The sequence below is a fragment of the Coregonus lavaretus genome (genome assembly GCF_964263955.1).
Source record: "Coregonus lavaretus genome assembly, chromosome: 21".
Classification (NCBI taxonomy): domain Eukaryota; kingdom Metazoa; phylum Chordata; class Actinopteri; order Salmoniformes; family Salmonidae; genus Coregonus; species Coregonus lavaretus.
Window position 1 is genome coordinate 36,236,837 of NC_140008.1, and position 13,063 is coordinate 36,249,899.

A 13,063-nucleotide genomic window follows, 5' to 3' on the forward strand; every position below is an offset into this window, starting at 1 on the left:
TAACCGGGAGGGTTCCGGGTGGACAGACAACTAAGACAAACCCTCAGCGCCGCAAAACTCGTAGACCAAACCGAGAATCGCCCAGGTTGGTACACTGTCACAAGTAATAAAAACAAGGACGAAACCCAAACAAGATGGCACGAGCCAAACCAAGTGGGGGGGACAGCAGAGCACCCTGATGGAGAGGCTAGCTGATCCGAGTTATTGAATAGCTGCGGGTACACTTCTGCGCTTATACACTAACATAGCGCTCTTACCAAGCGAATCCTCCCTAGAATGAGCAGAGAAAAGGAAGATGTGGATGTAGTGCCGCGGCAGCTATGTAAAGGGTTCAGCCGCAGCACTACCCGGTACACGGGACTAATCTGAAATTCTTACTCGGAATGTATCCTGCCGCGCGGAAGGATACCCTATTGGAGTGATCCAATATAGTGCTACATAAACTCTGTGATACAGCTAATTCAACCTAGCTTCCGTTTCCGCTGAAAACTGGATATGGAAACGCCGCTCAGCCGTTTTCTTTTACGCCTGCTACGTTAGGTTAGCGTGGTTCAAACAACCCTAATGATTGGTTGGCAAATAGTGCCTTTCACAATGCTGATGATGGCTGCATGGTGCGGTTGGTGAGAAGAAACTGTGCGACTTCATCAAAAACTGACCTTTGATCACATGATTTATGTAAAGTTCATGCAGTTGACATGTCGCAAGTCTGACAATTTTTATAACCATAATGCAACACACTTTGAAAGGCGGTGACAGACGATGGTCAACGTCTTCCGTTTTCTGGCGAAATAGTTTACGTTTTATGCCTCAATTCTTGCTTCTGTCATGAGCAAGTGCAGTGGGAATATACCAACCCCCAAAAAACTGATGGACAAATAAATCATTAAAAACTAAATCATGAATACACTGTTCTGGACATTCATAATATTAGGATTCAAAAATACTATTTTCAGTGTCTGTCAAGCAACCGGGTGTTTACAAGAACAAGGCACTTTCCCCCTCCCCTTCGAATCACTCGCATTTTATTCTCCCACTCGTCCCTCTTTCTGTTCTAGGCGCCCAGCTGAACAATCGCACGAGGACCACCGGCCCCAATAACCACCGAAATACAGAACAGTAAGTAACTGTCAGCTCGCTTTTCGAGCCGGGGATTCTCGAGAAATGAACATGGGAGTCGCTAGTCAAATTGTTTGGTGGGAGGGAGAAATAATGTGAACGGTTAAGAAAAGAGGAATGTCGGGGAGCCATGATGGGCGCCCAAAATGAATGTCTACATTAACTGAGATACTGAGACAAAAGATGAAAATAATCAAATATTTTCAGCGAATTCATTGCTAGTGAATCAAGATGTGTGCTAAAGCTTTAATTTGTAACAACCTGCCTCGATATCTTGAGAGCGATTGAAGATCTCGGTACTGCAGTGGCAGTGCGAGCCGGTGACCTGAAATAGTTACATTGAAACGGCGATCAAACAAAGGAATAGCATCGCGGTTGATACAATGTTGCTGTTGGTCAGCTAATAACAAACTATAATGTATTAATGTGTTTCTTGTCACTGTTTCAAATACGACAACCTCTAATATTATGCCTCTGTCCCCTTTTCTATGCTCTCAAGAATTGGAAAAGTGAGTATGATTGCGAAGTGTAGCCTAACATTAGTAAAATGTGGTTTAAGCTATTGCTTATTCATCGAATGACATACAAATCTAAACGTTTTCGTTGCAATGACGCAGTCTTAATAGCTTTCCCCCTCCCACATGGCCCCAATCCAAAGACGGGCATTTTAATGAGTACCTTAGATTTCCTCTCATTCACACGTTGCTCTTGCATGCTCCACGAGGAGGGTCCCAATGTAGTGAAGGCACTTTAGACTAATTATGAAGCTGTCACCATTTAGGCTACTGTAAGTCTACTTACACGCCTATACTGTACCCTATTCCCAAAAGTGTTGCTTTTCCGGTAGGTCTGTATGCCATATTAGGCTATAATGTTTGTTTGTTTGTTCATGGCTGGCGGCTGCTAAATGGATGAACATGCAGAACATTCTAATCTAATCACTACAGTTGTTTGGTCTCACGCTCACCAAGGAAGGTGAGTTACATAGGGTGTTTCATATAGGGCAACTATACTCACCTATCATGCATGAAATAATTTCATGAATGGCGAAATATCAGGATTTGAATAATTGTAACAAAAATATTTTTAAATCTAATTTAAAGCACATGGCTCAGCAATAGTACCCTACTGCCAAGTTTGACATTAGTAGGCCAAAAAAAACAATTGGGGGGGGGGGATCGGTATAAGGAAATGTATTTCCTGTTTCTACTGTATGAATCATGAATGAGGCATGAATCGTCCTCCTTCATGAAAACTACAGCTGCATCCCATATTGCTAATAACTGTGGCAGGTTATGTTGTGTAGACATACTGTATAGAAGCTATGATTCTCATTCTATGCTGTGTACACAGGATTCATCCCACATTGCACCCTATTCCCTTTATAGTACACTACTTTTGACCAGAGCTCTAGTGCACTATAAAGGGAATAGGGTGCCACTTGGTCTGCTCCACAGTGCGAGTTTGTCTTACCTGCATTAGTTATGACTGAGCATGCCGGTGCTGTTACTGTTATCGTCACCATTCACCACTACACAACACGTCATTCATTCACCAAGGCCCCCCAGTAACCTTGCTGAGTGATCATATTAAATGTTTTGCCCATTAAGGTTATGCAGAAACCTTTTCAGTTTGCATGCAGAATGTGCATGTTGATATATGCTGACATTATTGGCATTTGCTTGTGATTTGTAATTTTTACAGTTTCACCATTTTGAAGTAGTCAACTGGGTGAGACTTTCAATCGGTTAAAGAAGCATCACATAATTCCATCCAGGTCACCAGAAGGGATCAGCCAATTAATTACTCATGAGCGTCCAATTGGCTCATTAATCCCCCCTCCTCCACAGTAACTATTCCCCAGGTCGTTGCTGTAAATGAGAATGTGTTCTCACTCAACTTGCCTGGTAAAATATGGGTTAAATAAACAAATAAAATGAGCAAGCATTCCATAACTGCAGGTGGCAGTAAATCGCCAATCTTGGCTTTATACCTGTTCAAACAACACACTCCAGGTGGCAGTATGCACACTTTCAGATTATTTACCAACTCATAGAAGTATTAAAATAAGAAAATTGACTACTTAAAAATGGAGATGGCCTCAATGGCGCTGCCCATTTTCTCAGACTCCATAATGGGACAGATACAATGTTGTGTCCTCTACATCTGAGTAGAGCTGAATATAAGTAGTCTAGAGACATGATGGTTTAGGGGGTGTTTATCTACTATGGGTAGCCTCAGAAGTATGAGAATCCCAAGAACTCCAGAATGTAACATTGGCCATCAGGAGTTGTGTTCAGAAGGCATGAAATAGGAGTAAAACTTGTGAAACAGAGGCACTAGCCTATACCTACCTAGTTTACACGTTGAATATGTTTTCTCTTGTTTGTGCTCTTCAAACACAACCAGTGAAGTGGACATCATCCATCGTTCAGTTCATTATTCATAATCTCTTGGTCTGCTTGATCTGGTTATTTTTCAGTTATTTTCCTTTCCTGCATGCCTAAATGCATTCTGGGATTGGTCCATTGAATTGTCTCTTAGCTCTGTTAAACTGAGATTTGCTTTGTAAGTTAAACTTACAAAGATACTAAAATTAGAAGATATTTAAAAGACATATAGTCTATATGGATCAATCTGTCTCTCTAAACTCATCTCTGTGTAACTAACCCTCTAGCCTGTCCCTGTCACTCTCTTTCTCTGCTTCGGATCAAAGATGATGCCTCAGAGGAACCCCTTGTGTCCAGCAATGGATCAGTCCGATCCTGATCTCCCTTCCAGACGCTGCCAGGTGGACTGTACCACTGAGGTGGCAGTGGAGGGAGGTCAGAGGAACGGGGGTGGTGCCGCTTCGTCCTCCCCAGAGAGTAGCAGCGTGAACGGAGACGTCAACGGTAAACGCAGTGGGAAGAGGCGTCGCCGTCGTAAACGCTCCGCTCAACCCGACAACCGCCCGGCTCCTGTTGCCATGGTGACTCAGCCGCCACCACCACCTGGCCAAGAGCAAGGGGAGGAGCCCCAGCTTTGCCAGGGGGGCAGTAGCCACACCTCTACCAACCCTGCTCCTGACTCCCCCAGCGCGGTCCTGCTCGGCCTGCGGTCTGAGTGTGGTTCAGTGTGGTTTGACCGCAGTGTGTATGAGCAGGCTGAGAGTCTGTATCACTGCTGGTTGGCACACTCTGCCAACGGGGCGATGACACGGCCCAGCGGCTCACCCCCAACCCTGACTGCTGACAACCACCCCACCTCCCCTCAACCCTCACTATCACCCTCAGCCCCGAACCACCCCAGAACCCCTCCACCCATAGTCGCCGAAGAGCATCGCATTGTTGCAGAGCCCCTGCAGCCAGCAGCCCCAGACTTCCTAGCCCTCCCTGCCAACAGCCCCAGCACGCCAGATGAGGGGTACCTGTCCCTGACCCAGACCCCCCAGGCAGCCTCCACATCCCCACTGACCCCAGCCCTGGCCCCTGGCCAGCCGGTGAATGGGCTCCCCCGTCTCCCCATGGAGCTGCTGAGGGACGTGTGGCTGGAGAAACCTCTCTACGACCGGGCCGAGGCAGCCTTCTACCAGAGCCTCTACGGAAGCAACCGCTCTCCCACCGGCAACAACCTGGGTAGTGGAGCTTCCGCCTCACGTACCAACCCCAATGCTCCCTCAACCTCCAGAGGTAGTGGAGACCACCCACATAGTCTTGTTGAGGAGGAGGAGGAGGAGGAGACAGAAGTGGTAGAAGAAGCATCCGTGGTCTCGCAGGGGAAGCTCGAAATCTTCCATTCTCTGCGCACAATTCAGGAGGAGGAGGAGCCTGCTGACGTCGCAGAGGAGGAAGGCGTAGCCATGTCGGTGGGAGGAGTCTGTTACTTCCTGCATCCTGACAGTGAGAGGGTGTGGCTGGACCAGGGACGCTATGAGGCTGCAGAGAGCCGTTTCTACAGTTACCGCCAGATTGTACCTGCAGAGTCAACAGTAGCAGACCGAGAGGAGGGGGCTCGTGGGAAAGAAGGTGCTGGGGTGTCGGCCACATCGTTACCACAACCGTCATCGTCATCGGTCGCCTGCACCGGCCCTCTGAGGGACAAGTATGACCCATCCCAGGAGACTGGACCTCTACAAACACAGCCAGCTTCATTTACTCTTTCTCCTTTTCCCCTTATTTTTTATCCTTTTCAGTGATGTTCTATGTCTTGATTTGGTTCATTTGTTTGTTTCACATAATTTAGTTCACTTTGTGTTTTGTTTGCTCATTTGTCTCTTTGTGTTTTTATTCGGTTTTAGATGTTATCCTTTTCAGTTTTTCTTTTTTTCTTGCTTGATGTGTTTTACTCAATGTTAGTGGTTTTCAAAGATTTAGCTTACTTCTAAGGATGATGTTAGCAGACGTGAGGGGTGGGTGTGACTGGGAAAGAGAAAAGTGGTCTTGTCTGTAACTTGTGGGACACAGATGGTTAAAACAGAGGGACACAAGCTTTCTGATGGACTGAATGTTACCTTACTAACCATTGTTATCCTCTCCTCTCTCTGTCCGTGTAGCACCATGAGTTCAGCAGTAGACTACTTTGTCCAGGAGAAGATCTGGTTTGATAAGCCTCGCTATGATGAGGCGGAGAGACACTTCTACGAACACATTAACAGCACCTCTCACCCAGCACAGGTAGCACATTCCTTTAGTTTGTGTGTGTGTCAATGCTCTCCACCCTCTGTGTCTGTATCTTCCTCACACGTCACCACCTGATATCGACTACTGCATTTTTGGGAAAGAGCTAGCAAGAAAGGCATTTCACTGTACTTATGCACGTGACAATAAAACTTGAAATGTCTCTGGTGTGTGTATGCCTACATCCTGTCAGACCTGGTCTCCTGTACTGTACCCTGTAGGAGCTGGGAGCCAACACCATCCTGCAGGACATAGCCCGGGCAAGAGAGAACATCCAGAAGTCCCTAGCAGGAGTGAGTTATAATATAAACCCATCCAAGCCTTTTTACAACCCATCTATCTCACATGATCTGTTTTAAAGCTGCACTGAAAGTAAGATGGTTATATTTAATATAGATACTTTATTAAATGTAGTTTTACAGGGACAGTGCACATTAATTAACATTACTGTAAATGTGCCAGTTTTAGCCAGCCGGCTAGTTTTCTACTGCAGTCCCTGTTTGTCTGTTACATGGTCAAACACACGTAAGCCGGCTGAACCAGCCATATCTGACCACACGGTTAAGGCTACACGTCACAGGGAAACATGAGGTGTGTTTACTTTGACCCTGAGCTGCTGCTAAGAGCCTTGAAAACCCTGGGTCATATTCATTAGTGCACGCAATGGAAAACGCTTTACAACAAAAACGAGCGTTTTTTTTTGGGACAAGTTCAGGTAATTACGGTCGGTATGGTTTCTAGTGAATACAACCCAGGTCTATCACTTTCACTTGGAGAACAAACAGGTGTATGCGTGTGTGCTTTTCATGCTCTGGCTTAGTTAACAGGAAATCCTGATGTGTGATTTCGCGAGTTGTCACGGGTATCTGTGTGTATTTAATTTCAGGCCCAGCCATTCCTGCATGTTTTAGTAGTATGTTGTGGTTCGGATGTGTTGGTTTAAGCCTCAGGTGTGTGTGTGTGTGTAGGTTTCCACAGGTGTAACCTGCTGAGGCAAGATTTCTATTTGTGCAAAAGCATGATTTCTTGCATGACTGGCTAGCCCTTCATTTCTCCGATTCCTCTTTAGACCAACCCTGGGTATACTGTACCTCTGCCTGATCCACCTTGTAGCTTTCGCTCTCTTTCTGCCACAGTCCCTTCTGCACCTCCCAACCTCATTCAACTCGTTCCCTCTTTCCCTTCCTCCCTCCTTCCTTCTCTCCCCACACCCCAGCTGAAGAATTCGCTGTTACCTAGCAGAGGCTTTGATCAACCCCAGAACCCCCATCCCGTAAGTGTTCCACTGTGTGTCACAGTAGCTAGAGACCCCCCCCCCCCCCAAGAGCAAGGTCACAGACTTGTGCACACACTCACACAAACAAACAAACCCTTGTTCCTCCTTCATTCTCCCTGAATGATGGGTCTGCTTCTCTGTCTCTGTCTATCTGTCTCCATGGTCTGCCCTGTCCTTATCCACCCTCCTCTGAGCTTACTCCCTCTCTATGTGCTGCTGATATTGACACTTGTGTTTGTTTGGTTTTCAAAGAGTTGTGATTGGTCAGCTTCAGGATTCTAATATTTGGACACCTCCATGTATAATGCTCCAGAGGGGTTACCTGGGTTTCTTGAAACTTTCGTCTGATCATCACCAAGACCACACTCTAAAGTACCCTTTCTTCCTCAGTGAGACAGCTTTGCATGAGCTGCAATTGTAGCTGTTGTTGGCCATTCTGTGCCTCTAGCTGCCTCTGTGCCTGTAGGTGATGGTGGTGATGTATGATGTAGAACTGTGTTCATCCTATTCATGTCTGCACTGTCTCCTCAATTTAACTGGTTGTGGTGGTACCTGAGTTTAGCCACTAGAGGTTACTGGTGATATGCTTAGTGATCTGCTGACACTTTCGTGTGTGTGTGTTCAGAGTGCAGCTAATGGGGTAGGAGATCAAGGCGAACTCATCACACGGATTAAGAGCCTGGAGCTAGAGAACCACAGTCTGCACCAAGGTGTGTGTGTGTGTATGTATACTGAACAAAAATGTAAACGCAACATGTAAAGTGGTGGTCCCATGTGTCATGAGCTGAAATAAAAGATCCCCAAATTGTCCATATGCACAGAAAACATATTTCTCTGAAATGTTGTGCACAAATTTGTTTACGTCCCTGTTAGTGAGCATTACTCCTTTGCCAAGATAATCCATCCACCTGACAGGTGTGGCATATCAAGAAGCTGATTAAACAGCATGAACATTACACAGGTGCACCTTGTGCTGGGGGCAATAAAAGGCCACTAAAATGCGCAGTTTTGTCTCACAACACAATGCCACAGATGTCTCAAGTTTTGAGGGAGCGCGCAATTGGCATGTTGACTGCAGGAATGTCCACCAGAGCTGTTGCCAGATAATGGAATGTTAATTTCTCTACTATAAGCCGCCTCCAACGTCGTTTTAGAGAATTTGGCAGTACGTCCAACCAGCCTCACAACCGCAGACTACGTGTAACCACGCCAGCTCAGGACCTCCACATCCGGCTTCTTCACCTGCGGGATTGTCTGAGACCAGCTACCCGGACAGCTGATGAAACTGAGGAGTATTTCTGTCTGTAATAAAGCCTTTTTGTGGGGAAAACTTCATTCTGATTCGCTGGTCCTGGCTCCCCAGTGGGTGGGCCTATGCACATCCATAGATTAGGGCCAAATTAATTCGTTTAAATTTACTGATTTCCTTATGAACAGTAACTCAGTAAAATCGTTGTCACATGTTGCGTTTTATATTTTTGTTCAGTGTATGTAATCTTATAGAAGTGTGTCCACATGTATAGAGATGAAATTACCAATCTGTAATGTTACTGAAAGGTGTGTTTGTTTCCCTTTTTGTGTACAGAATGTCTAATCTGTATTGCAAATGTTATAACTAATCTGTAATCTTACTGACTTTCTTTCTTCTGTGTCTCTGTAAGTGGTGGAGGACCTGCGGTCAGCTCTGTCTAAATTGGAGTGTCGGGTAGCGGTTCTGGAGAAATCACCGTCGGCAGCTCCAGTCTCTGCAGCCCCCTGTACAAACGTAAGTCCCTCTCGCTCTGGTCCTGTGTGGCTTAGTTGGGAAGAGCTTGGTGCGCGCAATGCCAAGGTTGTGGGTTCAATTACCGCAAGGATCGCAAACACATACTAAAAATGCATGCACTCACTGTAGTCTGTCGCTTTGAATAAAAGCATCTGCTAAGTGGCCATTGTCTTTCGACAGATGGCGTCATTCTTACGGGACAAGTAGCCATGGACTATTATTAGTGCATACTGAGTCGTCGTGTCTTCTGACGTGACACAAAGCGGCATATATTTTTATGTTCATATGTCTACCCCTGTGTGTATATGTGTGTGTGTGTGTATATATATATATATATGTAATATGTATTTATTTATCTACCTCTCCCCTCCTCTTCAGGGAACCTCTGTCCAGCAGCAGAAGACCAGCCCCCCAGTGGAGGATATAGATGATGATGATGATGATATGGATCTGTTCGGCAGCGATGAAGAGGAGGATGCGGAGGCTGAGCGAATCAAAGAGCAGAGGCTGAAAGAGTACGCAGAGAAGAAGGCAAAGAAACCCACCCTCATCGCAAAGTCCTCCATCCTATTGGACGTCAAGCCTGTATGTCACATAGACCCCGCACTCTTCCTAACGCTCTCTCAAATCACTATACAGTATTTAAAAAATATTAATGGTATTTTTGTGTCTTCCTTTGTGTGTTCATGACATTAAAATCTTCTTCCCTGTTATGTTCTTCCCCTCTCCCACCTACCCTCTCTCCCTTCCTCCACCTCCCTCCCTCCCTCCACTCTCTTACAGTGGGATGATGAGACAGACATGGTTAAGCTGGAGGAATGTGTGAGGTCTGTTGTCGCTGACGGTCTACTTTGGGGTCAGTCGAAGCTGGTTCCCGTGGGTTATGGTATCCGGAAGCTACAGATCCAGTGTGTTGTCGAGGACGACAAGGTCGGGACAGACCTGCTAGAGGAGGAGATCACAAAGTTCGAGGACTATGTGAGTACAGGCGCGCGCACACACGTAATCCTTGGGGGGTCCACAATGAAGGATCACATTTAAACTGACACACACACACTTTGTACAGGTTAGCTTACCCAAATTAGAGATGGTTGTGTACTTTACCTTGATGAATGTTATCTCTAGTCTCTTGTTCTGCAGGTCCAGAGTGTTGACGTAGCAGCTTTCAACAAGATCTGATTCCACCTTCCTCTTCATTGGGCCCGTCCCACATGGCACTCCATTCCCTCTGTAGTGCTCTGCTTTAGACCAGAACCCTATGAGCTGGTCAAAGTTAGTGCACTATGTAGAGAGTAGCGTGTCATTTGGGACGTAGCAATTTTCCCAGTCCGTCCCTTGCTGCTGTTTGTCACACGGTTAATAATAAAGAGCTTTTGGTGCACTTTAACTATTTTCTTGTCTGTCTCTCTTGGTATTAACACATTTTTGGGGCCGTGTGGGGAACAATGGTAGGAAATAAAGGGTCAAATGTATCCCTAGGTGTGACCCAGCGTCGTCCAGGGTAGGGGAGGGAATGGCCGGCAGGGGATGTAGCTCAGTTGGTAGAGCATGGCGTTTGCAACGCCAGGGTTGTGGGTTCGATAAAATAATGTATGTGCTAACTGTAAGTCGCTCTGGATAAGAGCGTCTGCTAAATGACTAAAATGTAAATGTAATGTATGAGGTAGCAACATGATCCTACAAGATACAGTCCATTCGGAAAGTATTCAGACCCCTTGACTTTTTTCACATTTTGTTATGTTACAGCCTTATTCTAAAATTAATGAAATTGTTTTTTCCCCCCTCATCAATCTACACACAATACCCCATAAGGACAAAGCAAAAGCAGGTTTTTAGAAATTTCTGCAAACTTGAACTAGAAATGAAAAACAGAAATATCACATTTATATAAGTATTCAGATGCTTTACTCAGTACTTTGTTGAAGCGCCTTTGGCAGCGATTACAGCCTCGAGTCTTCTTGGGTATGACGCTACAAGCTTGGCACACCTGTATTTGGGGAGTTTCTCCCAGATCCTCTCAAGCTCTGTCAGGTTGGATGGGGAGCGTTGCTGCACAGCTATTTTCAGGTCTCTCCAGAGATGTTCGATCGGGTTCAAGTCCGGACTCTTGCTGGGCCATTCAAGGACATTCAGAGACATCCCGAAGCCACTCCTGCATTGTCTTGGCTGTGTGCTTAGGGTCGTTGTCCTGTAGGAAGGTGAACCTTTGCCCCAGTCTGAGGTCCTGAGCACTCTGGAGCAGGTTTTCATCAAGGATCTCTCTGTACTTTGCTCCGTTCATATTTGCCTTGATCCTGACTAGTCTCCCAGTCCCTGCCGCTGAAAAACATCCCCACAGCATGATGCTGCCACCACCATGCTTCACCGTAGGGATGGTGTCAGGTTTCCTCCAGATGTGACACTTGGCATTCAGGCCAAAGAGTTCAATTTTGGTTTCATCAGACAAGAGAATCTTGTTTCTCATGGTCTGAGAGTCTTTAGGTGCCTTTTGGCAAACTCCAAGCGAGCTGTCATGTGTCTTTTACCGAGGAGTGGCTTCCGTCTGGCCACTCTAGCATAAAGGCCTGATTGGTGGAGTGCTGCAGTGATGGTTGTCCTTCTGGAAGGTTCTCCCATCTCCACAGAGGAACTCTGGAGCTCTGTCAGAGTGACCATCGGGTTCTTGGTCACCTCCCTGACCAAGCCGCTTCTCCCCCGATTGCTCTGTTTGGCCAGGCGGCCAGCTATAGGAAGAGTCTTGGTGGTTCCAAACTTCTTCCTTTTAAGAATGATTGAGGCCACTGCGTTCTTGGGGACCTTCAATGCTGCAGAAATGTTTTGATACCCTTCCCCAGATCTGTGCTTCGACACAATCCTGTCTTGGAGCTCTACGGACAATTCCTTCGACCTCATGGCTTGGTTTTTGCTCTGACATGCACTGTCAACTGTGGGAACTTATATAGACAAGTGTGTGCCTTTCCAAATCATGTCCAATCAATTGAGTTTACCACAGGTGGACTCCAATCAAGTTGTAGAAACATCTCTCAAGTTGCAGAAACATCTCAAGGATGATCAATGGAAACAGGATGCACCGGAGGTAAATTCAGAGTCTCATAGCAAAGGGTCTGAATACTTATCTAAGTAAGGTAAATTGTTTTCTATTTGTAATACATTTTCAAAAATTTCTAAAAACCTGTTTTCGCTTTTGTCATTATGGGGTATTGTGTGTAGATTGCTGAGGGACATTTTTTATTTAATCCATTTTAGAATGGGCTGTAATGTAACTGTGGAAAAAGTCAAGGGGTCTGAATACTTTCCGAAGGCACTGTATATCAGTCATTCTCAACCTTCTTTATAAAGTGAAGGCTCTGGAGCCCTTGATATCAAACCAACTGTTCTTACATTGTGTGCATTTCTGTATTCAAACAAGGCGAGGTGATCACTAATGGATGTATAATACTTTTTTTGGGTGACTGCATACAGTAGGAGAATAGTTATAGCTATATAAATGGGGAGAATGGCAAATGACTGGGATTTCCTTCGCAACGATCTGTCAACTCATCCATCTCTTGCTAACATAATGATCATTCATTGTTCGACAACATCTTAATACTTATCATAATCTGTGTAACCGTGGTGCTTTGCTGCATGCTCTTTTTTATCCTTTTGGCATATCCCCACAGAGGATTCCAAACCAAGCCAGAACACAGGGTAGAAATCCTCAGGGAATTCAGTCGTAACTGTATGGAGGGGTTTAACAGAAGAATGGTGCCTGTTCAAGAAGGATAGAGGGATATTTTTCACGTTGTTGATGGCATTTGAGACATACTCATGGATTTTGTCAGATAATGCCCTAAAGCTGTGTTCACATTGGCAGTTTGAAGTGTCTCAAATCCTACAAATCTGTTCTTTTTCTTGCAGTCTGAACAGCCAAATCACACATGGAATCGGATATTTCATGCCACATTTCAAACCAACTTTGTAGGTGGTTTGAAGTCATACCAATCTGATTCCCAGCCATGTGACTTTTGTCTGAATGGTGAAATCTGATTTATTTGCCCTCAAGTAGCTTTTAGACTATTATTTGGCATATCTTGTTGCTTGCTAGCTACTCTGACAGTTTGACAAGAACATGGTAGCTAACTAGCATGTTAATTGTTTACAAACAAATTGGTGAATTTGCTAGAAAGCTAAACAGCTAGTTGACTGCTGTGGCTAGCCAAAATTGATTTGTTTTGGAAGTTGGATCATCTTATCCTTTGAGGC

The 13,063-nt window shown here is 45.4% G+C and overlaps 1 protein-coding gene across 1 annotated transcript; it reads left to right on the plus strand.

Moving 5' to 3' along the window:
• Window positions 1-599: 599 nt before the first annotated feature.
• LOC311149094 (elongation factor 1-delta-like) lies at window positions 600-10,205 on the plus strand. Its single transcript, XM_084186207.1, has 8 exons — window positions 600-1,119; window positions 5,654-5,774; window positions 5,999-6,070; window positions 7,679-7,763; window positions 8,715-8,818; window positions 9,197-9,403; window positions 9,602-9,796; window positions 9,959-10,205. Exons 2-8 carry the CDS (start codon window positions 5,658-5,660, stop codon window positions 9,995-9,997), a joined length of 819 nt encoding a protein of 272 aa, XP_084042333.1. The 5' UTR covers window positions 600-1,119; window positions 5,654-5,657; the 3' UTR covers window positions 9,998-10,205.
• Window positions 10,206-13,063: the final 2,858 nt, after the last annotated feature.